Below are 27,819 nucleotides of genomic sequence, written 5' to 3' on the forward strand. Positions count from 1 at the left end.
GGACGGGGACGGCGACGCGGCGCAGGCGGCGGGAGTGTGAGCTGGGCCCGGGTCTCGGCCGCCGCCATGGCCGCGGTGGACCTGGAGAAGCTGCGGGCGTCGGGCGCGGGCAAGGCCATCGGCGTCCTGACCAGCGGCGGCGACGCGCAAGGTGGGCGGGGGTCCCGGCCGCGTTGCGGTGCAGGGTGGGGAGGGCGCCTCCGCCCCGGCCCCTCTGGAGCGCCCGCCGAGCCCTGGGACCCGGGTCTCGGGCCGGCCGTCCTCCCTCCAGCCCCGGCCTCCCGCCCTGGCCTCCTGCCCCGGGTCTGTCCCCCGCTCCTCCCCGGCGCGGTCTCCGGCCTACGTGCGGCCGGCCACGTTCTCGGCCTCCGCCTGGGTCTTGGCACCGCCCGCGCCCTGCCCCGGGGTGTGTCCGACTCTGGGCCGCGGGGCGGGACCCCCGAGGATTCCCCGAGGCCACGTGAGCGGAGGGCGCCGGTCCCGCCGCCCCCAGAGCCTGGCCCTTCCTGGTTCTGAAGCGACCTGGGGACCCGGTGCCTCCCGAGGGCCGGCGCCCGACTGCGGGCTTCCGGGACCTCCTCCCGGCTGGGCGGGGGCGGACTCACCCCCGGACCGCGCCTCCTCCTCGGGGCCCTCGCGGCCGCCTTCGTGTGGATCTAGCTGAGGAAGAGGGCGGTGGGGAGATGAGCTGCCCGGGGCATTGAGCAAAGCCCCGTTGTCACCCTTTTTGCAGGGGTACTGGGGAGGCCCCAGGTGGTGGGGACTGGAACTTGGCAGAGCTGGGTGGGGGTCCGGCCTGAGGGCGTGGTATCCTCCCACGCTCCCTCCTGGAGGCCCGGTCCTGCCCACTGCCGGCCTCCAGTGTCTCTGGCCTGACATGTCCAGTGTGGCACCTGTGGCACAGGACGCCACCTACCCTAACCCTCAGGAGGAGAGAGGAGAGGATTTAGGAGACCAGAAGTGAGGTGCTGGGTTGGGAAGGGGCCCAGCCAGCACCCCAAGACTGTGCAGCGGGGTCTGGTCTTTTAGAGTTCAGAAAATGGTTGAGAAAATGCGGACACACACCCCCACCCAGCTTCAGGCATCTGACCCTCCTTTTCCCTATCTGAAAGCCAGGAAGAGGCGAGAAGGAAGCGGGCCTTGACCGGGACCAAGCCAGGGAGGCAGGAGTGGCTCATGGGTGTCACTGTCTGAACCCCGGCCTGCAGAGGGGGCTCCTTCAGACCTGGCTGAGCCAGGCCTGTGGTGGCTGCCCGCCCGCCCTTCTCACAGCTGTGGCAAGAGTGGGAGCTGCTGCTTGTTGCCGGCCACTGGCAGTGTCCTGGAGCGTGGCCTGGTGGGTTGTGGGCCCAGGTGGGAGAGGAGGCCCATGGCCTTGGAGGGTGAACTGGGGAAGCTCCATCCCATGAAATTAGACAAGAAAGACCCCGAGTCTGGAGGGCAGACACGTTGCTGCGGGGCCGGCCTGCCTGCCCGCCAGGGAGGCGCTTTCTTGGTGAGGCTGGCAAAGCCCCAGAGCCCACCTGTGACTGCCTGAAACACAGAGGGTCCCCAACCAGCTTCCTTGTCTGCAAAGTGGGAGCAGCAGCAGCGGAGGGTTGGGAAGGTTCAGAGCCCGAGGTGGCACTTCCCCCCCCACCCCCTGCCACCCCATGCACAGACTGAACAGAGAAGGGGGGCTCACTGGAGGTTGCTGAAGGGCCAGCCTGGCAGGTGGTTCTTGGGCCAGCGGAGAGGGGCACCCAGGGTGACAGACAGGCAGTTCTGGATGCTGGTGGAGGATCTGGAGATGGGAGGCCCCTCCTGGCCCTGTGGACAGGCTGGCTGGGTGGGCCTCCCATCTCCGTCTGAGCTGGGGGTGCCGACTGCCCAGCTTGGCCCCAGTGCCTGATATGGGGTGGGCAGCGCTTCCTGGCTGCAGCTGGGAGGGTGCCCACAGTGCACCTGCTGGCCGATCATGGCATCCCAGCTGGGTCTGTGCCTTCCTCTGCAAATGTCCTCCCTTCCCAAGCCCTGGGCAGCTGCAGCGTCTCTGTATGCGAGCTCCCGTGCGTGGACAGGGAACAGGTGGTTTTCTGCAAGGGAGGAGGACTCCACACACTTCCCCAGTTCAGGGCTGGGGCTGATTCGTGGAGGATGATCGGGGGCGAGTAGGTTGGGAGGAACTGACATTCTGGGCAGAACCAGGGTCCTTCTGTTTCATGAGTTCTGAGAAGCAGTCTGCGGGGCTCTCCCTGGCCACCACTGCTGCTGCCGTGTGGCTCCCCATGGTGGGTGCTCTGTTTTTCTTCTTGGGGCCCCACTGCCTTCCTAGAAAGGCTGACCCTGGTCGAGGGGAAGCCCGTGGCCTAGTGTGGCCTTCTCTGTGCCCTCCGTGTCAGCCGGACAGCAGGAGAGCGGGGACTGGGAGGCACTTTCTGCCCCGATGCTGAAGTCTGCGTTTGTTGGATGTATGGAACAGCCAGCCTCACCACCCTGCCAGTGTTGCCCAGTCCTGGGACTTCTTGGGCCTTGATTTTCCCTTCTGTGAAAAGGGGGGTTGGGGACAAGACAGGCCACCTTGCAAGTTCCTTCTAGCCAGCCCACAAGTCCTGTCCTGTGTGGCTCTGGGTCACGCCTTTCCTGTTGGCCTGGGGTCCGTGTTGTCAAGCAGGGGAGGGCGTTGTTCAGGGATGTCTCTTTGCACAATAACCTGTGCAGAGGTAGCTAGAAGACTTGAAACAGGCCGGGCGCGGTGGCTCACGCCTGTAATTCCAGCACTTTGGGAGGCTGAGGCGGGTGGATCACCTGAGGTTAGGAGTTCAAGACCATCCTGGCTGACATGGTGAAACCTCATCTCTACTAAAAATGCAAAAAGTTATCTGGGCATGGTGGCGCGCATCTGTAATCCCCGCTACTCCGGAGGCTGAGGCAGGAGAATCGCTTGAACTAGGAGGTGGAGGTTGCAGTGAGCTGAGATCGAGCCACTGCACTCTAGCCTGGGTGACAGAGCAAGACTCTGTTTCAAAAAACAAAGAAAAAGCCCCAAAAATCAGCCAGGCGTGGTGGTGCACGCCTGTAGTCCCAGCTACTCGGGAGGCAGAGGCAGGAGAATCGCTTGAACCGGGGAGGCAGAGGTTGCAGTGAGCCAAGATCCTGCCACTGCACTCCAGCATGGGTGACAGAACGAGACTCTGTCTCAAAACAAACAAACAAACAAACAAAAAAAAAACAGCCCGGCCTGCCTGTGCCCACCTTCATCTCGCCCTGGCCTGGGCACTTTTAATTCTCTGGGCCGTTTGTCTAGTGCCCCCTCCCGGCCCCTGCAGGACACTGTGCCCTGCCTTTCCCTGGCCGGCGTGTTTGGACCTTGGTTTCCTGTTATCGCAGGTGAGGACTTAGCTTCCTGGCCCGCCACGCCTCCCTGACATGGTGTCCTGTTTGGAGCCTTCAGGCTCATGCTTACGTCCTTAGCTGATCATTAAACTTTGCGACCATTTCATGCTCACTGCTTTCTTGCCCAGGAGCTAATGGTGAGGAAAGGTCACGGGGAGCCAGCACACCAACCTCAGACATCGAGTTTGTTCCAGCCTTTTTCCTGGGCAAGGGTGGCTATCACCTGCTGGTAGGCAGCGGCAGGCCCACTGTCCTGCCTGTCCTCTGACTGTGTGGTGTCCGCGACTGCTGCGCGAGGTTTATTTTGAGAAAGAAGAGCCGATTAAAGGGCCATTAAAAAGGTCTTTTGAAGATTACAGCTTCCAATGAGGTTGACAGAGAAAATTTATTCCTTCAGGCCGCAGCCAGTCCCGTTCTAAAATCCAGGACATGTCCCGTTCCAGTCCCGTTCTAAAATCCAGTCCCAACAACAAAGTGGCCGTGTGACATGGCCACTTTGTTCTCCTCCCAAGGGCTCAGCACAAAGCTGGGTTTTGGCAGCTTCATTGTCTCTGGGCGTCAAAGCAGGTTTTATTTTGCAGAGCACCCTGAAGACATTTGGAAGCGAGGGGCACCCTCGCTGACCCCTGACCCTGGGGCCCCTTTGCTGTTCCCAGGCCCCTTGACAAGCCCACCAGGCCAGCTGCTGAGATGGCTGTGACCCTGGGCTGACCCTCCCAGTGGCACACTGACTCCGCCTGGAGCTGGGGAGACCAGAGAGGCCTTGTGGTTGGACGGTGGCCTGGGTGCGCTGCTCCTGCCCTCTCCTTGCCCTGCCTCGGCTGCTGCCTGCCAGAGGTGGGCTTGGACCTGTGGTGGGACCGGGTCTGCAGGGAGGGCGAGGGAGGGACAGAGGCTTAGCTTCGGCCAGCTGTGGCTGAGTGGATCTCCCTCACTGCCCCCAACTCCAGTGAGGGTGGGGGACAGGGAGCCTGTAGTCACAGCACCGCCTTGGACACTCAGCTTCAGGCAGCAGGACTTGGCTCTGCTGACTGTTTTTGGTTGTCAGGTGTTGGGGTGGCTCAGCTGTCTGGGGGGGGCTCGGCTGTCTTTCGGGGGAGGCTTGGCTGTCTGGGGGGCTCAGTGTCGGGGGGCTCGGCTGTCTTTCGGGGGAGGCTTGGCTGTCTGGGGGGCTCAGTGTCGGGGGGCTCGGCTGTCTGGGAGGCTCGGCTGTCTGTTTTGAGGGGGCTTGGCTGTCTGGGGGGGCTTGGCTGTCTGGGGGGGGCTTGGCTGTCTGGGGGCTTGGCTGTCTGTCTGGAGGGGCTCGGCTGTCTGTCTGGAGGGGCTCGGCTGTCTTTCTGGGGGAGCTCGGCTGTCTGTTTTGAGGGGGCTTGGCTGTCGGGGGGGCTCAGCTGTCTGGGGGGGCTCGGCTGTCTGAGGGGACTCGGCTGTCTTTCTGGGGGGCTCGGCTGTCTTTCTAGGGGAGCTCGGCTGTCTGTCTGGGGGGCTTGGCTTTCTGGGGGTGTGTGGGATGCTTGCTGGGTTCCCGCCCTGGTTTCAGCTGTAGCAGCCGCGCTCCCATCTGTGTGGGGATGTGAGGGAGGCACTGTTCCTTTAGAGACGGGGTTGCTTGCTCAAGTGGAGAAGCTGCCAGTGTGGGCAGCTCCAGTTCCCTGCAGGCTCTGTGCTCTGCCTGTTCTGACGTCTGTGCCCCTTCCTCCTGGATGGCTGCCGGGCTTGGCTGTAGCACCCCTGTTGGGATCCCCTGGCTGCTGGGTGGGGAGAGCGCCACCTACTGAACCTGAGGATGGGTCTGGGTGAGTCCTGGCTCTGCTGCCACCTGCTGGGCTGTGGAAGGTCCCTCACCCTCCCTCTGGGACCTCGTTGGATTCCTGTAGTGTGGGGATGGTGGCAGATATTCTGGCTGCTACGTGGGAACAGTGTGCCGATCCCTGGGGTTTCTCAAGGTGTGGCACCTCACCTCACACCTGCTCCCTCCTGCTGAGCCCCACGCCAAGCTGGAGAGCGGATGCGAAGCATGTGTAACCAGGGTAGAGGTCGAGAGTCGTCTCATGGGGGTCTCCGTGTTCAAGGGAGCTGCTGAGGCTTGAGCAGGAGCCCCCGGCAAGTCAGCACCTCCCGCCTCTGCGAGTGCTCGGGGGTGGAGGGCAGGGGCTTTTGAGGGGCACGAGGCTTGGGGACAGAGGACCCGCATGGCTTAGGGATGGATGGCATGGTACGGATGCCGGGAGGGAGGCAGGAAGAGCAGGGCTGGTCCCAGGGGCAAGGGCAAGCTCAGGCCTGTTACACGGCCCCAGACCTCACTCGGAGGGGGACCCCGGCCGCCGGCATGGGTTTCCTCCTCTCTGAAGATTAGGTGGTCTTGGCTGCCCCTTTTGTATGAAGTCGTGGATATCTTTTGAGATGGGGGCTCTCAGGAAGAAGGTGTGAGGTACATTGGCACCAGCGTTTCCTGCCTGCCGCCGCCTCTGTTAATGTCCCTCTCCAGGAAACCGGCTTTGTTAAGGCCCCCGCCGGGACGGGCTATTTCTTTCACTGCAGTCCTGGGAGCCGAGGGCAAGGGGACAGGAAAGAGGAAGTGACCTCAGAGCCTGGTGGCACCAGCGTCATGTCCAGGCTGGGGGGTGAGGGTCCCTGAGGCCCTGGGGCAGGGCAGTGCTGTCCCCTGGGTGGCTGAGGCCGGAGGGGCTCTGTTCTCAGTCCCCTGTCTCATTGCGGAGGAAGGAGCCCATGGGCATTCCAGCGAGCGCTTTCCTCAGTGCCCAGAGGTGCTCCCCGGCTCCTCCATCCCCGTGCTGCAGCCTGAATGTCTGGGGTGGGGGCCGGTGTGGGAGGTGCCAGCCCCTTTTCCACCTGCCCCACTTTTTATCCTGCTCTGTGGTCAAGGCCTGGCCCCGTGGCCTGTGAGTGTGGGGGCTCCATGGCAGAGGTTGGGGTGGCGGGGTGTGGAGTTCGGGACACCCACACACGCCTGGTTGCCACGCCCTGCATGGGATGCTCCCAGTTTATCTCTAGGCACCATACTCCAGGTGCTCGGAAGCTGAAGCCTAGAGCCTGCTGGGTTCACCCGAGCCTCCACCCGGGGGCCCAGGGCTGGTCCTCAGGTTTCCTGGCCTGGTGCCTTCTGAGATGGGGAGGGTGACCAGGCCTTCCCTACCCCCTGCCCTCTGAGATGGGGAGGGCGACCACGGCCTTCCCCCACCACCCCCCCTCTGAGATGGACAGGGTGTCCAGGCCTCCCCGACCCCCTTGTCTTCTGAGATGGGGAGGGTGTCCAGGGCCTTGCGTCTCAGCGTGGGACTGACAGGTGTGCCCTGACCTCCACAGGCATGAACGCTGCTGTCCGGGCTGTGACGCGCATGGGCATTTATGTGGGTGCCAAAGTCTTCCTCATCTACGAGGTAAGGCCAAGGTGGGCTGTGTGTGTGCAGGGAGTGGGGCCTCCTGAGGCGCATGCCGAGGTGTGTTCTGTGTGGGTCACCCTGGGAGACGGGGTGGTCCTGGCCTGGAGGAGCTGACGGGTATGTGGTCTTGGGGAGTGTGAGGGGGAGCTTGGGGGCCAGGCCAGAGGCATCTGCAGAAAGAAGAGAAGACCTGCTGCCTTGGGACTCAGCCCAGCCCGGCTGGAGGCTCAGGGCCTGGGGGCAGGGAAGGAGCTGGGTGGAGAGGGAGCATAGGCCCTTCCTACAGTGATCGCTGACGGGCCAGGCCCCACCCACCACACCCCTGCCTGGTGTTCCCCAGCCTGGCCCTTGTCCCGCCCTGAGGCCTCTGTGAATGAGGACCAGGGACCTCACCGCCTCTGCCCTTGTCCTCCCCAGCCTCCTGCCTCACCACCCAAACCCGGGGAACAGCCCCTAGCAGCAGCTCTGCTGCGTCCATGTTCATTGTGTTCCCGTAGGAGCAGCAGATGCCCCACTGCCTCAGCCCCAGTCCCCGTGGGAGATTTGGGGCTCGCCCTCCGTCCTGGGTATTTACACACCCACACTTGCACTCACACGTGCGCACACACAGGCGCATTCACACACTTGGGCCACACCACGCACTCACAGGCTGCATTCTTGCCTTGTCAGGTGGTTTTCCACAAGACAAGGCCTTTTGTTATTTTGTTGCCACTTTTTATGTAATATGTAGCTGTTTACATAAAATGTGGCAACCCCAGCTCTGCAGCCCCAGGCACTCAGCCCCACCCGGCTCACTGCTCGGCTCACTGCTCACCGCCCTGGGTCTCAGTTCCCCCATCTTGGCCCCAGGGAACAGCAGCCTGCCCAGCCCTCCCTCTGCAGGACCCTGTGAATGAATGAGCGAGTGGGCAGGCTGTGCTGGCCCGTCTTCTCCCTGCGGCCAGGCTGGGGTGGGGCTGGGGTCCTGCCAGTATTGGATTAGGAAGCAGGTCTCAGAGCCCTGGGGAGCTGGGTGTGGGGCCTCTCTAGGCAGGCTGGGCTGTGTCCCTACAAACCCCTCCTGCCACCTGCTTGACCTTCAGTTTCTTCTTCTAAGTGGCAAAGGGGAGAAATTAGGGTTTTCCTGAGCCCCCACACATTTGTGGTTGGGAAAGACTCCTGTGGGAAAAGACAGAAAACAGGTTCATCGGTGCAGAGTGTGTCCTGGAAAAGGGGACAAGAGGCACTTTGCTGTTCCTAAGAGTCCTGGCTTCTGCAGAGCCCAGCAGAGACCAGTGCGCATGGAGAAGCCGAGGGGTATGGGGACACAGTGTGAGGCCCTCGGAGGTGGGGGAATGCAGGAGGGTGAGTTTATGGGAAAAGGAATGAAGGGGTAGGCACGGGTCCTGGGGCTGTCTCTGGGTCCTGAGGGTTGCGAGGGGCATTTACATCCTGTCCGGGCGGGAACAGGAGGAGCCTTAGTCTTGGGATGCTGTGTGCTGCTTTCCTCTCGAAGGGAGGCAAGGCTGAGAGCTTCCCTGAACCTGCTGCCTAGTGGGCTTTAGCTCAGAAACATCCATATCTAAGAGGCAGATTTTGATGTGAGACATTCTGGTATAGCGGCCCAGGGAAGACTTCCCCTCCGTCCTGTGAAGGTTCTTGGAAAAATCCACTTGCCAAAGGCAGATTAATAGGGCAGAGGTGCTGGCATTCACTGTGAACAGGCGTGGAGAGGTAGGGCGAAGATGCTGACCTGCCCTCCTCCCAGGGGAAAGGGGCATGGGCAGCCTGGATGATTCTAGGGGGGTAGGAATTTTTTTTTTTTTTTGGAGACAGAGTCTCATTCTGTTGCCCAGGCTGGAGTGCAGCGGTACAATCTTGGCTCACTGCAACCTCCACCTCCCAGGTTCAAGCAATTCTCCTGCCTCAGCCTCCTGAGTACTGGGATTACAGGCACCCACCACCACGCCCAGCTGTTTTTTGTATTGTTAGTAGAGATGGGGTTTCACCATGTTGGCCAGGCTGGTCTTGAACTCCTGGCCTCTGGTGATCCACTCGCCTCTGCCTCCCAAAGTGCTGGGATTACGGGCGTGAGCCACCGCGCCCGGCCATGAATGGTTTTTAGGGGATTCAATGGGCTTGGACAGCATCTGTTTGTCCTGGTGACCACCTGCCCAGGTGTGTTGGCAGACACAGGTCTTTCTTCCTGCGATGACCTCAGTGCATGGAAACTCAGGGAGGGGACTGGCCGTCACTGTTCCTTTCTGCAGCAGCTGTGGGCTTTAGGCAGATACGGGGGCCTCAGGGAGCAGCTGCATCCTGAGCTTGGAGGAGGCAGAGGGTCGAGAGGCAGAAGGGGGAGGTCAGGGAGACCTGCGGCTGCGTCAGTTCACATCAGACAGCATTTGGGTTTCTGAGCCCCCAGCGTTGGCTTCCTTCAGCAGGGAGACCGATCCCTTCTCCTTGGGGCTGTTGTTAGGGCGGAAAGGGAGGGTGGCCTTGGAGGTGAAAACCCTTCTCAAGTTCTGACACAAAGGAGGGCTCGGAACAGGCTGCTCTTATCCCCCCCAGGAGAGCCCACAGCGCAGCAGGGAGGGCCCTGAGCCTGGGTCCAGGCCTGCAGGGGTGAGAGGAGGGGGCGGGGTCCAGGTCTGCAGGGGTGAGAGGAGGGGCGGGGTCCAGGCCTGCAAGGGTGAGAGGAGGGGCGGGGTCCAGGCCTGCAGGAGTGAGAGGAGGGGGCGGGGCTAGAGGGGAAGGAGGGGAAGGTGAGCTCCGCCTAGGAGGACAGATACGGAAACAAAGTGGGTAGAGGGGGGCAAACCGCTTCTAGAAGGTTCCAAGGGTAGGAGGAAGTTGTGTCTGTGAGACTGATTCCAGCAGACCTGAGCCACTGGCCTTGTGGGGGCTCTGGGGACTGCTGGGCTGGCCACACCTGCCTGTCCCTCTGCCTAGTGGGGCAGGGGCCTGGCTGGCACCTGGGCTCTGTATTGGATCCTGAGTTTTGCAGACAGATCTGTGTTTGGTGGCCTCCTGCTCAGGTGGGGCTGTGGGTTTGGAATCATTTTCCTGTTTTCCTTGTTCCTAGCTCAGGGCTGGTACAACCAGAGGGGCCAGGCTGGCCTGGCCTGAGCTGGAGGAAGTAGCTCTGTAGTCCCTCAGATCAGCCCCTGAGATGGCGCAGGGGCACCTGTCCCCCAGCTGAGCTGGTGGGGAAGGGAGGCCGTCAGGCTGGGTGCCCGCCATGGCCAGAGTGGGGACGTTCACGCGCCCTGCAGCGTGCACTGTCCCTTGACCCCCTGCCTGGTTGAGGCACTTGCCCTCCTGGTCTCCAGGGCCCTGGCACCCGGTTGGGGAGGAGGCAGAGGGAGGAGCAGAAGCCCACAGCTGAGCTGGCATCAGCCCCAGCCGAGGAATGGCTGCTCCACTGCTTCACCTCACGGCCTGGAGAAGGCTGCTGATGCCATGGAGGGACCGGGGCTGCACGGAGGAGGCCGCCCTTCTCTTCTCCACACCCTTAGTGAAATGCAGTCATGAGTGTCCCTCCCCTCAAACAACAAGAAAGGGCTGGCCGTGCAGTAGGAAACAGGCACGTGGTGTGGAGGCTGTGCAGGTGCCAGCTGGGAAATCCCAGGTAGAACCGCACGAGGGGCAGATCCACGGCACTGGATGGAAGGCCCAGTGTGGCCAGCGTGGCGGGACGCGGAGCCCGGAGGAGCCCCTGCCTGGGGTGTTGCTGGCCTTACAGGCGATGGCCACTCGGGTCCACTGGACCCAGGAGCCCCCTCGGGCAGGGGCCTGCCTGTAGGGAGGTGTGTGTGTTCTCAGCTGCCCGCTCTGGTGAGCAGATGGTAGGCTGGGCTGTTCACGCGGCCGCCACACAGCAGGAGCATGCACCGTACAGCCTGCCGGCCGCGTGCCCGGGAGGACTCCAGGGGGGACAGAAGGAGCCACACACAGCAACCTCTACGGTGTCATTTCTAGGACTTCAGAACAGGCAGACCTAGGATGCACCCTCAGGAGCTGGATGGCGGGCTCCGCTGGGGCCTTTGGGTGCTGAACTTGCCTGTGTGGATCTGGGTGGGGTGAGGGAGCTCAGACAGGCCCCTGCACCAAAGTGCTTGCCACGGGAGTCACGCCCCGGGACACACGGACTCACCAGCTGTGCAGAGGATGTCTGGAGCCCTCCTGGGGGGCACCCAGACCCCATTACCCCAGGCCCTGGGATGATGGTGGGGCCTCACAGTCAGCACCCCGGTCCTGCTTTCTGCTGCTGGGGTGAAAATCCTGCTCCCAACCACATGCTGCCGGCTGCCATGGGGTCCCCTATCTCATGCCTGCCCCGCTCTTGATTTCAGGGCTATGAGGGCCTCGTGGAGGGAGGTGAGAACATCAAGCAGGCCAACTGGCTGAGCGTCTCCAACATCATCCAGCTGGTGAGGCCTGGGAACGCAGATGCATGTTACACACGGACTCGCAGACAGACACACAGAGACAGACCTGCACACACAGACACATGCACAGAGACAGATGTGCACAGACACATGCACAGACACACAGACAGGCACACAGACACGCACACACACACAGACATGCACACAGACACGCACACACACACAGATGCACGCACACACAGGCGCATGCACACACACACCCGTGCACACACAGGCGTGCACACAGACACAGACGCGTGCACAGATACACACAGACAGACACACAGACGTGCACACACACACAGATGCACACACACAGGCGCATGCACACACACACCCGTGCACACACAGGCGCATGCACACACACACCCGTGCACACACAGGCGTGCACACAGACACAGACGCGTGCACAGATACACACAGACAGACACACAGACGTGCACACACACAGACACACAGACGTGCACACACACACAGATGCACACAGACACATGGATAGACACATGCAGACACATAAATACACAGATACACACGTAGACACACAGATGCGCACACAGGTACACAGATACAGAAACATACAGACATGTGTACTCAGAGTCACACACACACGTGTCCCATCGCACAGGGGCTCAGGTTCGGGCCAACCCTGTCATCTGCTGCCATGGAATTGTTGGGTCGCAGGGTCATGGGGTTGCCAAGGGCCAGGAGGGCCGGGAGACGTGGCCGTGCTGGGTCCTGGAGGAGCCCTGGCTGAGGCTGGCTATGAGGGGCCGCGTGAGCACACCTGGAGCTGCTGAGGCTCGTGCCCTGGAGGCCCCGGCCAGTTCCCTGCGTTGGTACAGGGCCTGTGTGTGGCAGCCTATGCTTGTGTGTACTGTGCTTTCCGGTCTCCAAAGCCTTCCACTCTGTTACCTTTGGGCTTCCCGAGCCCGGGCCGGGACGGACATTGTCCTCCTCTTTGTCTCTCCAAGGAGAGAGGCCCAGGGAGGTAGGGCCACCTCAGGTTTCCAGAGACCCCGGGGCTTCTGCCTCTCACTCTGCAGGGTCTGCCGGTCCCCTTGCTGCCCCATCCTGGGGTCCCTCCGATGATCCCAGGGGCTGTCTGCCGCCTGCCATCTCTCCTGAAGGTTCTGGCCTCTTCTTGCAGGGTGGCACTATCATTGGCAGCGCTCGCTGCAAGGCCTTTACCACCAGGGAGGGGCGCCGGGCAGCAGCCTACAACCTGGTCCAGCATGGCATCACCAACCTGTGCGTCATTGGCGGGGATGGCAGCCTCACGGGTGCCAACATCTTCCGCAGCGAGTGGGGCAGCCTGCTGGAGGAGCTGGTGGCGGAAGGTGGGTCTGTGCCTGGTGCACTGGATGCCCTGGGGTTTTGTTTTGCCGCTGCTGCCAGGCATGGGAATGGGCGGGACAGAGGGAGGAGGGAGTCCTGGGTACCCCGAGGCAGAGGAGTGGCTGTCTGGCGGCTGGCCGGGGAGGAGTGGCGTCTGCCAGCGCGAGCTCGGAGGTCTCCCAGAGATGGAGGTCAGTGCTCAGGCCTGAAGGAGGGGACTCAGGCAGTGCCTGGGCTGGTGGAGGCCGGCGTCGCTCACCCTACGAGGCGTGGACAAGTCTTCTCTGGGATTGATCCGAGGGAGATTCTGGACAGGCGTGGTCACAGTTTGCAGAAATAGAGTTAAAACCGGGGTGACATAAGACACAGAGTCCCGAGATTGCTGCTTGAAAAGTGGCCTCTCGGAGCCGTGTCTGTTCCATGTCCCTCGTGTGGGGGACCCTGAGGCGAGGCCTTGGCCGCTCTGCAAGGCACCCCAGAGGTCCCTCGTCTGCACTTGGCCCCAGTGGATCCGGCTGTGCTGCCACAGGGTTCCAGGCAGGAGGAGGCTGAGCCTGGAACTGCGGGGCCCCTGCCAGGCTGCACGCCTGGGATGCGGGGGAAAGGGTGGCAGGACAGGGGTCTCTGGCCCTGTGGTGGGGCCAGTGGAGCCTCAGCCAGGCCCTCCCGCTGCTCCTGGCCCAGGTAAGATTTCAGAGACTGCGGCCCGGACCTACTCGCACCTGAACATCGCCGGCCTAGTGGGCTCCATCGATAACGACTTCTGCGGCACCGACATGACCATTGGCACGGACTCGGCCCTCCACCGCATCATGGAGGTCATCGATGCCATCACCACCACTGCCCAGAGGTGAGTGAGGCTGGCGCCAGCGGCCAGCTCAGGGCCCCTCCTCCCCGCACGGTGGTGAGGTGGTCTCAGGGTGACAGCCATCCGCAAGGGCAGCGGACTCTGGTAGCCCCCGGCATCCAGGCCAGCCGCCCTCAGCCCCCAGCTGGGGGAACGCACAGCGGGCTCCACTCCCACTCTGCCAGGCTGCGGGGGGCCTTTGTGCAGCCCCTTCTGAGGGGCAGCTGCTTGCCCTGGGGTGTGACGCCCCCAAAGGAAGTCCTGGGCTGGCCAGGCCTGGGCTCGGCAAATGACCCTCAGCCTTGGAGCAGTCGAAACCAGCCCAAAGGCTGGAAGGAACCCAAGGTATCTTTTCGCTCAGAGCCTGGGCGTGAGAAGGGGCTGTCCCCTGCCTGCCTCTCCATCCAGTGGGTCCCTTGAGCACCCCGCAGGGAATCGGGCCGGCAGGGCTGTGTGGCTGGCACTGATGCATCCCTCCTGTTCCATCTCCACAGCCACCAGAGGACCTTCGTGCTGGAAGTGATGGGCCGGCACTGCGGGTGAGGAGGGGCTTCCTGGCCGGCTGGGGTGGGCCGGGTGCTGCTGGGGACCGCAGCGACAGGTGTGGCATATTTATTCTAGGGCTCAGTTAACACCATGGGTGGGGTGTGAGAGAGCCGGGTGGGGGCCGGGAGAGACAGAGAAGCTGTGGCCCAGAGTCGAACCTCTGGGTAAGGGGAAGCTCCCCTCAAAGACTGGGTGGGGGTCCTGAGCAGGCAGGCGCTCGTCCCTCCAGGTACCTGGCGCTGGTATCTGCACTGGCCTCGGGGGCCGACTGGCTGTTCATCCCCGAGGCTCCGCCTGAGGACGGCTGGGAGAACTTCATGTGCGAGAGGCTGGGTGAGGTGGGTGCCGTCCAGCCTGCTAGGGGCTGCAGGTGTCCTGGGGCACTGGGTGGGGCCGCAGGTGTCCTGGGGCACTGGGTGGGGCCGCAGGTGTCCTGGAGCACTGGGTGGGGCCGCAGGTGTCCTGGGGCACTGGGTAGCGCCCCTGGGGTTTTGGGACCAGCTTTGACCAACTCATCTATCACTTATTGGATCATCAGCAGCTGCAGGTGCCCCTCGGGGCGGGACGCACAAGGAGTGGGGGGCTACGGGGCTGACCTCCGTGAGGCACCTGTGGTCCTGCCCCCAGTGGGCAGGAGGTGGAGAGGGTCACTCAGGCCACCGCCGCCCCAGGCTCAGCTCTGTGGTCAGTGTGGGGACCTCGGTGAGGCTGCTTCCTGGGGTGGGACTGCTGAGCCTGGGCCAGTGGGAGGTGGTTGGTTGTGAGGTCCAGACGGCAGGGCCCTGGGGCGGCAAGGCCAGGAGCTGGGCCAGGTGGAGAGCAGGGCCTTCCCCTGAGGGCAGTCAGGGCCCGGGGGTGGGTTCTAGCCTGGAAAGATGTGTCGGAAAGTGGCTGTAGCCACAGAGTGGACAGGAGGTCCTGGAAGCAGGAGAGAGTGGGGAGGCTTCTGGGAGGCCAAGACCGCCTCTGGGAGGGATGGGGGGTGCCTGGCGGGGAGGGGTGTGTCTGGAGTGGGGGTGCTTGGAATGCCGCCCTCTGGTTCCCTTGAGGGGTGGAGTTGGGGGCTCTGGCCTAGAACAGGCTGACACTGCCCTGTGGACCCTGAGACCCCTCAACTAGGACAGGTCAGCCCCTCGGTGGGGCGGGGCTCAATGGTGGACCAGAGGCACGGGCCATTCAGGCTGTCCTCCGCCCATACCCGACCATGCAGGGCAAGCCCAGGGGCCCCCGTGGCTCTAGCTTTGTCGTCTGTGCGCTGAGGCTGAGGCAGGACCACTGGAACCAGCCCTGGGGGCAGAGGGTGGGTCTGGGGCTGACACGGTATCCCTGTCCCCATGTGAAGGTGGCAGCGTCACTCCCATTTGTGTGGACACTGGTTCCACCTCCGCGTGGCTGTATAGCGCTGCCGAGGGCAGTGGGAGAGGCCGTGGGTAATGACCTGGCTTCTAGAACCTTCCCCAATGGAGCCTAGGGGCCAGGGGGAGACGGAGCCCAACAGGCGAGGCTGGCCCGAGGTGCGGGTCCTATGAGGGGCCTGCTCTCCTAGGGCAGGGACTTCACCCCGGGGGTCCCAGCTGCAGTGGTGACCTCGGCCTTAGCTTATGTCTGTGACTCAGGTCGGGCCCTCCTGGAAGTGGCCTGGATGCAAGGCCGGCCCACCTGCTTCCTTCCTGCTCTGTGTGAGCAGCTCAGGCCCTCGCTGAGTCTGTTTCCTCCTATAACGTGCGGGTTCCCACCCTGCCCACCACCCAGGGTGCACTGGGGCAGGGAGGGTGGCGCAGCTCTCCTGTGGGACCTGCAGCCCATCTTCCGGGTGTCTGACCTCACCTGCACTGGCGCCACCTCCTCCAGGTAGCCCTCCACTCCCACCGCACCCGGGCCCTGTCTGAGCTGCTCCAACCCTGTCCCTGTAGGAGGCTTTGTGGCCCGTGGTGGGCAAACATGGGGCTTGTGGCTCAGAGCGAGTCCCACAAATGTTGGCTAGGTCGTTGAAGTGGACAGCTGGAAAGCCCTTTCAGTTCCCAGAGAGCTGGGCCGAGGCTGGTGTGTGGTGCTGAGGCAGCAGCCTGAGGCTGGCAGAGGGGACGGTGTGTCCTATGTGCACCAGTGTGGACCCACAGTGGCTTCAGGGTGCAGGGTGTCCGGGGAGCCCTGGCTGGTGCCAGCGATGTGAGGTCCCTGGTTGTAAGGATGAGCAGATGGAAGCTCACAGGGGCCCCAAGTGGCCCAGGCTAGCCCGGGCAGGCCCCTCTGCCCTGTGCCCCGTGGAGTGGCAGCCCTGTGTGTCTTCCTGCCTGGAAGCCTTCACCAGACACAAGGGCCCAGCTCCAGCGTGTGTGTGCTGGGCCCAGCCCCGAGGGCCCCCTTCCTCCCCTGCTGCCCTTCCCAGGCTTACGGGCACCACCTCCTGGAGGGCGGGGGTCCTAGTGGGCCCAGCCTCATCTCTGCCCTCGTGCTCCGGGCCTGCTTTCCTCCTGCTGGGTGGGGGTGGTGCCCTGGCCGACGTGGGTTGGGGATGGTGGCCCCAGGGAGGGCTCCTGGCGCCTGGGGGCTGTGTCCGGGGCAGGCTTCCCTGCCTGGCAGCTGAGCCCTGTCATGTCTTTGACCCAGACTCGGAGCCTTGGGTCCCGGCTGAACATCATCATTATTGCTGAGGGTGCCATTGACCGCAACGGGAAGCCCATCTCATCCAGCTACGTGAAGGACGTGCGTGTGGGCCTGGGGGTGGCCACTGGGCAGACCCCCTGCTCCTCTAGGCCGTGTGGGCTGGGGCTCAGGGCTGGTCCTTCCCACTGTCCTGCAGCTGGTGGTTCAGAGACTGGGCTTCGACACCCGCGTAACTGTGCTGGGCCACGTGCAACGGGGAGGGACGCCCTCTGCCTTCGACCGAGTCCTGGTAAGTGGCCGCCACCCTGCCCTGCGTACGTGCGTGGGTAAGCGTGGTGTGTGTGTGTGTGTGTGTGTGTGTGTGGGCAGTGTGCACGCGAGCGTGGCACGTGCACTGTGTCCATGTGGCTGTGGGTGAGTGTCCATGGCTGTGTGTGGGGGTGTATGCGTGGGGGATGCCTGGTCCTTGTGAGTGTGTCTGTGTGTGTCTGGTCCTCGGTGTGTGTGTCAGTGTGTGTGGGTGTGTCAGTGTGGGTGTGTAGTGGGTGTTCCCTCAAGCTGTTGCTCCTCCTGGGGGAGACTGAGGCCTGGCTTATCCATTCCCCTGCAGGCGTAGGGAACTCAGACCTGGGGACCATGGGAGGCTCCCCACCAGCCTGTGCCTCCCGGCCGTTCTGCCCCCCACCCCCTGCCAGCCCAAGGTGGCAGCAGTCAGGGCCAGGGGTAGGCCCTGGGAGAGGGGCTGGGTGGGCAGAGGGTGGTGCCTGCGGCATCACAGTCTGGGGAGCTGGTGCTGGGAGGGAGCATTCGGGGTCTGGCGGCATCACAGTCTGGGGAGCTGGTGCCGGGAGGGAGCATTCGGGTCTGGCGGCATCACAGCCTGGGGAGCTGGTGCCGGGAGGGAGCATTCGGGGTCTGGCGGCATCACAGTCTGGGGAGCTGGTGCCGGGAGGGAGCATTCGGGGTCTGGCGGCATCACAGTCTGGGGAGCTGGTGCTGGGAGGGAGCATTCGGGGTCTGGCGGCATCACAGTCTGGGGAGCTGGTGCCGGGAGGGAGCATTCGGGGTCTGGCCTGGCTCACCGTCCTTGGTCCCGATCACCGCTGGGTGTCACTTTGTCCTCTGCAAAATGGGAATCAAGTTGGAGACAGATGGAATGGGTCTGGGGCCAGGCAGGCCCCATGGTAGGCAAAATGCCTGTGTATGAGGGTGGTCACCCTCTCAGGCAGGGCCACAGACTGTCAGACAGGTGGGCTTGTGCTGAGGGAGACCAGGTGACTGCGCCCAGCCCTGTGACTGCACCTGGCCCTGTGACTCCTGTGCTGAGCCGAGCATTCCCAGGGAACCCACAGAGCTGGACGAGGGCCACTCTACAGAGGGGACGCTTCCTCAGGGAGGGACCCTGCCGACCTAGCCAGGCAGCTGCTGTCCCCTCTGTGAGGCCTCAGGCTCACTCTGAAGAGCCTCGTAAGAGGCCTGGGACATCAGGGCAAGCCAGCCGCCGCCGCCGCTGAGCCTGGGTGACGGAAATGCCGCTGCTGTGACCAGGCCAGCCACGTGCTCCCAGCCTGCAGGCTGCCGGGTTTTCCAGCCAGTGTCTCGGATGCCCAATGCCGGCTCCGAAACAAAGGACAGTTGATCATCCCCAGCTGCAGCTGTCACCCAGAGTGTCAAGAGTTCTTGTGCTCCCTGAGCCCGTATTCCCACTGGGTGCCGCGAAGGGGGCCAGGGGACCCTAGCACGTGCAGTGATAACCTGGACTTTTCCAAGGAGCCTCATCCTGCATGGGGGGTGTCTCCGAGGCTGCTCTCCCTAAACAGTGTCCTAGAGAGACCGCCTGGAATAAGGTGCTGCCTGTGCCTCACTTGGAAGATGAAAAAACCTGTGGCCCTGGGGGTGCAGCTGCTGGGCTGCTACAGGGCCGGCCGCTGGTGGTCATGGGATGGCCACGGCAGCCGCAGGCCTGGCTTTCTTTTCCACTGTGGCCGGTTCCTGGGGTGGGGCTGGGGCCTGCCTTTGCAGTGTGTCCCTGGGGGGCAGCTCCTGGATGTGTCCACTGCCCAGCCCCTTGGCCGGCGCGGACACACACCAGGGAAGTCACGACATGAGGGCCTCCACGGGAGGAACCATCGCAGTGGATGGGGCCCTGGGGACCTGGCTCCCGCCCTTGCCCTGCGCGCCCAGCGATGGCACCGAGCGACGGTGGGTGGGTCGCATTGCATGGCACCCTGCACCCCGCAGTGCAGGCTGGGCCTCCCAGCAGGGCAGCGAGGACTCTGTGAAACGGTGTCCAGCGTGCCATCGTGAATGCTGGTCAGACACGTTTCCATCTCTGGTGCCACCTGTTCTGGAAGTTTCCGTCAGCGTGGGGGGCTCTGGAAGCTGGGGTTTGCGCATCTGCAGAGGATGGGCATGTGGCTTGGGGTAGAGGGACCAAGTGGGTGTGTCAGCCTGAACCCCTCCCCACAGAGCAGCAAGATGGGCATGGAGGCGGTGATGGCGCTGCTGGAAGCCACGCCTGACACGCCGGCCTGCGTGGTCACCCTCTCGGGGAACCAGTCAGTGCGGCTGCCCCTCATGGAGTGTGTGCAGATGGTAAGCCCTGGGGCCCCCCATCAGAACCACCTGGCCCCTCTCCCCAGTCCCCACTCACAGGCCCCACTGCTCTCTGGGGGTCCCAGCACTGTGAGCACCGGAGGGCAGGGCCTCGTGGCTGGCCCAGGGCATCCCAGGTCTCTAGGGAGGGGAGGGGTGTGAGCACATCCCCAAGTGGGACGTGGGACCTGGGACATTCCCCAAGAGGCGTGTCGGAGCTGCAGGGAGCCTGGTGAGCAGGGGAGTCACAGGGGTCCACGGCTACTGAGCTTCTGTGGGCAGTGGTGGGAGTTGGGGTTACGATGGGTTGGAGGAGGAGGGGCCGGTGATCAGAGCAGAGCCCTGGGAGGAGCTCGGGCAGGTGATGGGGTACACTGGGGTGGCTGGAGCAGGGACCCGGGAGAGGAGGTACGGGGAGGGTAGAGGCGAGGGGGCCGGGTGTGGGGGCTGGTCCAGCCCTGGCTCAGTGGGTTTGGAGGCCTGCAACTGGGGCAGAGTGGCCCTGCCTGGAGCCGGAGCTGCTGGGAGGAGAGGAGGGCAGCTGGGGGCAGGGTAGGGCCTCCTGGCCTCAGCCAGCCTCAGAGGAGCTGGCCTTGGTGGGGACCACTGTTCCTAGGGAGAGGCTGCCAGGCCTGGGCCAGGGTCAGGAGATGCCGGCCAGATCTGCCCTCGTCAGGCCCACCGGCTGGGGCAGTGGCCATGGGTGTGTGGGCCGGGCACCGCATAGTCTGTGTTCTGTTTCTCTTCCTTAAGACCAAAGAAGTGCAGAAAGCCATGGATGACAAGAGGTTTGATGAGGCCATCCAGCTCCGTGGTGGGTAAGCCCCCTCAGCAGACCCCTGCACTCTTACATGGCTGGGTCCTGGTGCCAGGCAGCACGTGCTGCGGTGGCGCTGTGCACGCCTGGCCTGGGTCATCCTTCTAGGCACCGCGTCTGAAGATCGAGGGAGGAAGGGGCCCGCGGGTGGTACAGGAGGCGGGCTGGGAGGTGTGGTGCCACAGGACACCCTGGGCGGTGGCATGGGCAGGGCCCAGTACACAGGGATCTGGGCATGGCGAGGGGATGAGAAGCTGTGGATGCAAGCCTAGGACATGGGGTGGCCCCGCGGGGGCTGGGAAGGCTGGCAGATGTTGGGTGTGGGTGCCGCTCTCCTGCAGGCATCCTGGTGGCCGGGTCAGGCTGGATTGGACGTCTGGTTTCCCATCTGTGCCCCCACCCGCTACCAAGTTGGCCAACCCTCCCTTGAGCTGGATGCCGGCCACGTGCTTTGCTGCACGGGCTGGCGTGGCCTCGTGTTGGGGGTCTCTCACCTTCTGTGGAAGGTGCCCTGCCTGGCATACGTGGTGTCTGCTGCCTCATGGCTGAGCTTCCATCGGGCCGTGTGCCTGTGACCAGCCTCCTGGGCTCTGTCACGGCTGCACTGTGGCTGTGTGCCGTGGGGCTGCTGGGCTGTGCATGGCGTGACCCGAATCCTTTCCAGGAGCTTCGAGAACAACTGGAACATTTACAAGCTCCTTGCCCACCAGAAGCCCCCCAAGGAGAAGGTGAGGCAGGGAGCAGCACCCACAGAGGGAGAAATGGGCTCGGTTATTCTGCAGCCTCTTCACGCTGGCCCCTGTGGCTGGGCCCGCCTGCCCCCACTTTCCCTCCTGCTGGGGTCCGAGCTGTGAGCAGGGAGGGTGGGCTTGACCTCTGCCTGGGCTCAGGCACAACTGTGGCTGGCAGGTCCCAGAGGCTGGGACCCTGGCTGCAGGGCTGGCTGTTGCTTCTCAGTGGTTGATGGAAATGAAGTCAGGCCCACAGGCTTAACTCAGGAGAGGAGGAGCCATTGTATAGAAAATGTCCCCCGTGGCCAGGCTCACACCTGTAATCCCAGCACTTTGGGAGGCTGAGGTGGCCGGATCACCTGAGGTCAGGAGTTCAAGACCAGCCTGGCCAACATGGCGAAACTCCGTCTCTACTAAAAATACAAAAATTAGCTGGGCGTGGTGGTGGCACATGCCTGTAATGCCAGCTACTCAGGAGGCTCAGGCAGGAGAATCGCTTGAACTTGGGAGGTGGAGGGTGCAGTGAGCCGAGATCCTGCCATTGCACTCCAGCCCGGGCGACAAGAGTGAAACTCTGAAAATAAAATGTCCCCAAACAGCTGAAAACCTCAGGAAATGGGATCTCTCTAAAATAAGGATGAAATGGCTTGTTTCTAAAGTCCTGGGGGACAACGAGGGCCCTGTAGAGAGAGTCATGGCCAGTGAGGTCCTGGCTGCCAAGCCCCTTGAGCCACAGCCGGAGCTGCAGGCCAGGGCGGACAGCGTGGCCCAGCCTGGGTCTGGTCTTCCCTTCCGTGGTCATCTTTGGGTGTCCCTGCTGCTCCAGCCTCCTGCTTATCCCCAGAGCCAGTCAGTGCGCTCCACCCTCCGTGGTGGGGCAACATGGTCTCCATGAACCCAGAACCTGGCTGGGGCGTGACTGGCTTTGTGGGCAGCAGGGCTGGCTCGTACCAGGACTCAATGGGGCCATGTGGCTGTGGAGCCCTTGGGTGTGGTTGCTGCCAAGTGGGGTGTGCGGCATGTGACAGGTGCGCGCCAGGTTCAGAGCCTCAGCACTGGGGTGGAGGGGAGGTGGTGGTGGCCATCACTGGATTCACATAGACGTAGTGGGGTTTTGTGTCCATCAGGTTAAATTAACTGTAGTCCTGATGGGACTGTCTCCACGTCTTTTCCCTTCCCTTAATATGGCTACTAGAAAACACGATAGTCAGGGCCCCTTCCTCACTCGTGGCTGTGCACCCCCTGCCCCCCCGCCCGCTGCCAGCCCCTTGTGTGGGCACTGACCTGTGCTCCCGCCCCAAGCCTGGCTTCACAACGGTGCTCGCCCCCTCTGCCTCCTCTGCTGCCTGCGTGCCAGGGGGCCAGGCTTGCACCATGTCTCTTTTGGTCTTCACCAGAATCTTCTGGAATTAGAACAGATACCGTATTCCCAGGGCAGTGGGTGTGCTGGGCAGTGTCCAGGCTGGTGGCAGGGCCTGGCCCCTTTTTCCAGAACCTGCCGGCCTGCTGACTCCTGTGCAGGTTGGGGGTCCCCTCCTCGGCCGTGCCTCACGCTCGTCTCCCTTTCTCTCTGAAGTCTAACTTCTCCCTGGCCATCCTGAACGTGGGGGCCCCGGCGGCTGGCATGAACGCGGCTGTGCGCTCGGCGGTGCGGACCGGCATCTCCCACGGACACACAGTATACGTGGTGCATGATGGCTTCGAAGGCCTAGCCAAGGGTCAGGTGGGTCCAGCCGGGGCAAACAAGCGAGGACTTGGGCCTTCTCTATGCAGACTTGGGGCGTTTCCTGTGGAAGGCTGGCTGCTGGAGGTGGAGGCCGAGGCCTGGGTCTGCGTGTCGGTGCCCACCCAGGCCTGGGTACTCAGCTCTGTCTGCAGCATGATGCCCAACACTGGCTGGCCCCTGGGCACAGGCCCACCTCTGGGGGGAGTTGACCAGAGGCTCAGACTGGCCCTTGAAGCTGCATCTCCTCCTGGCAGGTGCAAGAAGTAGGCTGGTACAACGTGGCCGGCTGGTTGGGGCGTGGTGGCTCCATGCTGGGGACCAAGAGGTGAGCTGCCTGCTGCGGGTACCTGGGGGCAGGAGGGCCAAGGCGCAGTATCCAGGCCCCGCAGGTGGGGGCGGCAAGGGGAACCCAGCCCGGGGCCCTGGGCTCGGCCCCTCTTCCTGCTGGTGGTCTGCCCAGAGCAGGCTTCACGCCTCCTGCCTGGGGCTTCCTGGCCTGAGCTCAGCTGTGTAGGGCAGGCTGCTCTGGCGGCCCCTTGCCCACGGTGGGCTCTCTGTGGCAAGGAAGCTAGCCAGCGTCTGTCCCTGCCTGGCCGGGCCAGGCAGCCTGCACTGTCAGCACTCTGGCTGAGGCTGTGGGCCTGTCTGATGGCTTTTGTCCCAGGGCCTTAGACCCTTCCGTGGGCATGGGGTGGGCACAGTCACCCTGTGTGACTACAGGGGAAGTTGCTGAGTCCTGAGCCACTGAGTGGCTGCAAGGGCCAGAGGAAGCATCCTCTCCTGCCACTGAGTGTTGAGCGAGAACGCCTCGGGCAGGAAGGGGTTCCCATGGGGAGCCCAGGGGGGTGGGGGGTTCACTCGGTTGCCTGGCCGGTGCCTGGTGATGCTGAGTGGTGCCCAGGCGGCTCACGCTGGGCGTGTGTGTCCCTCTCCGAGTGGAGCCACAGCGCCACATCCAGGGCGTTGCAGTGACTGCTGACCGGCTCGGAGGAACGGCCAAGGCAATGCCTTTCTGTGATCAGATGCAATCTGGACACGTGTCCCCGGGTGCTACGTGTTCACGCGGCTGTGTCTCTGACTGCAGGACCCTGCCCAAGGGCCAGCTGGAGTCCATTGTGGAGAACATCCGCATCCATGGTATCCATGCCCTGCTGGTGGTCGGCGGGTTTGAGGTGAGGGCTGCCCACGGACGAAAAAGCCCTGGGGCACAAGAGAGCCAAGGTGTCCTCCCGCCGAGGGGGCCTGTCCTGAAAACCCGTGTGCCAGCTGGGCCGATGCAGCGGCTGAGAGGATCGGGGTTTTAAGTGTGGTGTGTGGGCTCGGGGGGGTTCTTCACAAGGTTCCGATTAACCCCGGTGCTGGGGAGGGGCAGGGGAGGAAGGGGACTCGGAAGCCGGAGGACGAGAAAGAAGGGAGGCGGAGGAGGCCGAGGTGTAGGCGCTGGATGGCATCGCTTACGTGGTGTCCTGGCACTGGGCAAGCTGTCACTAAATAATGAATAAGTGACAGCCCTTTCCCCTTGCCCTCCATGGAGTGGATCTGGGGTCAGAGTGGGTTGGAGGGGCCTCCTGACCCTCATTAGAGTCCAGTTTCCCTGGTAGGCGTCCTGAGATGACACCAGGCTGACTGCCTGGCCCAGCCCCAGGGGATTGAGCAGGTGGGTCCTGGCGTCCAGCACGGGGCACGTGGCAGGTCGGCAGGGAGCAGGGCTGGGCGGCCGCTGGCAGAGCCTGTCCCTGGCCCACCCTGGTCTTGGTGCTGTTTTTGACCTGCCCCCCGTCCCTACTGCTGCAGGCCTATGAAGGGGTGCTGCAGCTGGTGGAGGCTCGCGGGCGCTACGAGGAGCTCTGCATCGTCATGTGCGTCATCCCAGCCACCATCAGCAACAACGTCCCTGGCACCGACTTCAGCCTGGGCTCCGACACTGCTGTAAATGCCGCCATGGAGGTACGGGGCTCCTGGACCCCTGCCTGCCATGCCCAGGCCCTTGTGGGGTGGGGCTGAGCCTACGGAGGCTGCTGGAGGGGACAGTGCATGGTGAGCACCCGGGAGGGCTGCCAGGGTTGGGGTTTGTGGGGCACAGGCCCGGGTGAAGGGGCTCAGCTCCCTGCCATAGCCACTTCCAGGGCCAGGGGGGCCCTGCGTTGTTCCTCGCTACTGTGACGAGCTCAGATGGGGAGACTAAGGCGGGAGTGTCCCTGCCCCAGTGCTGGGTAGTCTAAGAGCAGTGCCTGGCCTCTGTCCAAGGGTGCCAGGGACACCCCTGCCCGCTCACAGCCAGTGTGTGTGCAGGCCGCTGTCCACTGTGCCTTGGGGGGTGGGGTCGCCTGGTTGAGAACCCTGGTCCTGTGGGGCCCAGGTGGGAGGTGGGCCCAAGCCTGGTGCTGCTGGCTGTCTGGGTGCGTCAGCCCCAGGCTGGCTTTGGAGACACAGGGCTCCCTGCAGGGTAGCCATGCCCACGGCCTGCAGGGAAGGGTGGGCACGTGGAGGACCCCGACCCCCCTTGTCCCCCAGAGCTGTGACCGCATCAAACAGTCCGCCTCGGGGACCAAGCGCCGTGTGTTCATTGTGGAGACCATGGGGGGTTACTGTGGCTACCTGGCCACCGTGACTGGCATTGCTGTGGGGGCCGACGCCGCCTACGTCTTCGAAGACCCTTTCAACATCCATGACTTAAAGGTGAGCCCAGCCTAGCCCCTGCTGCAGCAGACCCGCCGGCATGCCAGCCTGGGCCCCAGACACTCAGGCCGGCCAGTGCAGGGCAGCGCCTGGGCAGGCGGGACTCATAGCCCAGTGCTCTTGCTGGCCCTGCATCGCTGGTCAGCCTGGAATTCCCTCCTCTGGCTCATCCGTGTCCGCCCCTCCCGCAGGTCAACGTGGAGCACATGACGGAGAAGATGAAGACAGACATTCAGAGGGGCCTGGTGCTGCGGTGAGGCTGCCATGGGTCCCCGGCCACAGCTGAGCTTCCAACCCTCAGGGCTAGGGGTGGGGCTGCTGAGGAGCGGCTGGGCAGGAGAAGGCAGGAGGGGTCCTTGGAGAGGGTGGGCGAGGGCCGCTTTCCTGGGAGCTGCCACTCCCTCTCCCAGGCCTGGCCCAGCGGGGACTCAGGATTTGGGGGAGACCTGAACTCGTTCCCCGCTGACTCAGGCCCTGCTGTCCCTCTCAGGAACGAGAAGTGCCATGACTACTACACCACAGAGTTCCTGTACAATCTGTACTCATCAGAGGGCAAGGGCGTCTTCGACTGCAGGACCAACGTCCTGGGCCACCTGCAGCAGGTGTGGGGCAGGGGTGAGGCTCTGAGAGGCCTGCCCCTCTTTCCTGCTACCATCTGTCCCTGGGCCCAGGGGTCCCAGCCTTCACGGGCACCCACGGGCACTCCCGGCAGGCCCTCGGGCATGTGTGCCCTGCCCCAGTGAGGGGACCGAGGCCCGTATCTAGGTGAGGTCTCATTCCAAGAAGGGGTGGGGCTGGGGCTGGAGCCGGGGCCCAAGCCAGGGCATTCACAAGCTGAGCCGAGCTCCCCACCCCTGCCAGGCCTCCTGTGGCCACTTCCGCCGAGCCCCTCACCTAGATCCTGGTTTGCTCCCTGCCTTATGGTGGCCCTGCAGGAAGCCCGCGTCCTGGGGTTTTCTGAGCCAGGAAAGGGAGTCAGGGTGGCTGGGCATGGGGCCCGAGGTGATGGGGCCCGAGGTGGGGCCACCGGCTGCCGATGCAGGGCCCAGGAGTCACTTGACTTGGCCAGGGGGCAGCCGACTGCCGGCCTCGGAGGCAGCTTCTGGCCTGGACTTGGAGCTGGAGAGAGGAGGCAGGGTCCTCGATCGGGAACAGACGGGAACTGTGCACGGGCTGGAAGGAATGGGTGTCAGAATCCGCCTGGGAGGTTCCCCGTGGGGACCCTGTCTGCACTGGGGTTGGGCCTCCCCTCTCCTTGGCCCAGGCAGCCCAGGGGAGTCCAGGAACCGGCCTCCCGTTTCCAGGGTGGCGCTCCAACCCCCTTTGACCGGAACTACGGGACCAAGCTGGGGGTGAAGGCCATGCTGTGGTTGTCGGAGAAGCTGCGCGAGGTTTACCGCAAGGGTAGGTGGTGGGTGCGACCCGAGGCCTCACTCTGCCCTCCCCTGGCTCCCTGGGGCAGGGCCTGGCTGTGGAGGCTGCCACGTGCCTCTGTTTGCAGGACGGGTGTTCGCCAATGCTCCAGACTCGGCCTGTGTGATCGGCCTGAAGAAGAAGGCGGTGGCCTTCAGCCCTGTCACTGAGCTCAAAAAAGACACTGATTTCGAGTGAGTTCCACCGAAGCCTCGTGGAGGCGGGTGGGGCTGAGGGGTGGCCCAGACCTTCCCTGAGGCAGGTGTGCCAGGCCCAGCCCCACGCGCACCCTGACCCCGCAAGGCCTCCTGGGCCCCCACGCCCGGGTCCCCGCCAGGCTGTGGAGAGCAGGGACCATGCCCAAGTCTTCTGAGCGCAGCACTGGGCGATACTTTCGGGTGGGCATGGGGGCACAGTGGGCAGCCAGGAGTGGGCACGCCTGAGGGCGGCTGCGGCTGACTCTGTGCTGTGCCTCCGAGGGATGGGGACCCCAGACCCGTCCCAGCTCCATGATATCGAGATGTTTAGAGGGAGGGGCATGCACAGGCCGCAGGGTCGGCGGGGTGGGGGGGCTGGGGGCGTGGCCTGAAGAGCTGCCCTGACCCCTGACTCCCCATCATCCCCCCATCCCCGCCCTGCACAGGCACCGCATGCCGCGGGAGCAGTGGTGGCTGAGCCTGCGGCTCATGCTGAAGATGCTGGCGCAATACCGCATCAGTATGGCCGCCTACGTGTCAGGGGAGCTGGAGCACGTGACCCGCCACACCCTGAGCATGGACAAGGGCTTCTGAGGCCGTGCCCACGCCCCTCCCCAGCCCCCTCCCATGCCAGCCGCAGCGCCAGGGCTCAGATGGGGCCTGGGCTGTTGTGTCTGGAGCCTGCAGGCAGGTGGGGGCTGCGTCCCTGTTCAGCCCACCCCCTGCCTCTATCCCTGGCCACCTGCCAGGCCTCCCTGGGGCTGCTGTCTTGAGACCAGCCTGCCAGGCCCTCCAGCAGGAGGACAGAGCACCCTGGGGCATCCACCTGCCTGCCCAGGGGACGTGGCGCTGTCGGTGTTTGGAGGCTGCTGCCCCCTGGCTTTGGCGCCCCATGGGCCCTCAACGTCTCCCCACGCTGGGCTCACTACATGGGCTAGCCCTCGCCCTACCTGGCCGGTAGGCTGCTGGCGCCTGGGTTGTGTTGAGAGGGGGATGCCCCTGGCCCTGCCTCACTGTGACCTGCTCCTGCCCACGTGCAGCACCTGTCACCTTTTCTAGAAATAAATTCACCCTGACTGTGGGGTGCATCCGTCTCTGGAGAGCACAGCCCGCGGAACTCCTCGGAGGGAGGGGAGCA

The 27,819-nt window shown here is 63.8% G+C and overlaps 1 protein-coding gene across 1 annotated transcript; it reads left to right on the forward strand.

Moving 5' to 3' along the window:
* PFKL (phosphofructokinase, liver type) lies at positions 1-27,783 on the forward strand. The gene is made up of 22 exons (XM_030806265.1): positions 1-151; positions 6,703-6,776; positions 11,114-11,191; positions 12,336-12,525; positions 13,208-13,373; positions 13,865-13,909; positions 14,146-14,254; positions 16,527-16,622; positions 16,720-16,812; positions 18,993-19,118; positions 19,872-19,936; positions 20,600-20,663; positions 22,243-22,389; positions 22,647-22,717; positions 23,477-23,564; positions 24,187-24,339; positions 24,907-25,071; positions 25,263-25,324; positions 25,562-25,673; positions 26,376-26,475; positions 26,573-26,678; positions 27,128-27,783. Exons 1-22 carry the CDS (start codon positions 67-69, stop codon positions 27,273-27,275), a joined length of 2,343 nt encoding a protein of 780 aa, XP_030662125.1. The 5' UTR covers positions 1-66; the 3' UTR covers positions 27,276-27,783.
* The last annotated feature ends 36 nt before the right edge of the window (positions 27,784-27,819 follow it).

The sequence above is a fragment of the Nomascus leucogenys genome, chromosome 25, assembly GCF_006542625.1.
Source record: "Nomascus leucogenys isolate Asia chromosome 25, Asia_NLE_v1, whole genome shotgun sequence".
Taxonomy (NCBI): Eukaryota; Metazoa; Chordata; class Mammalia; order Primates; family Hylobatidae; genus Nomascus; species Nomascus leucogenys.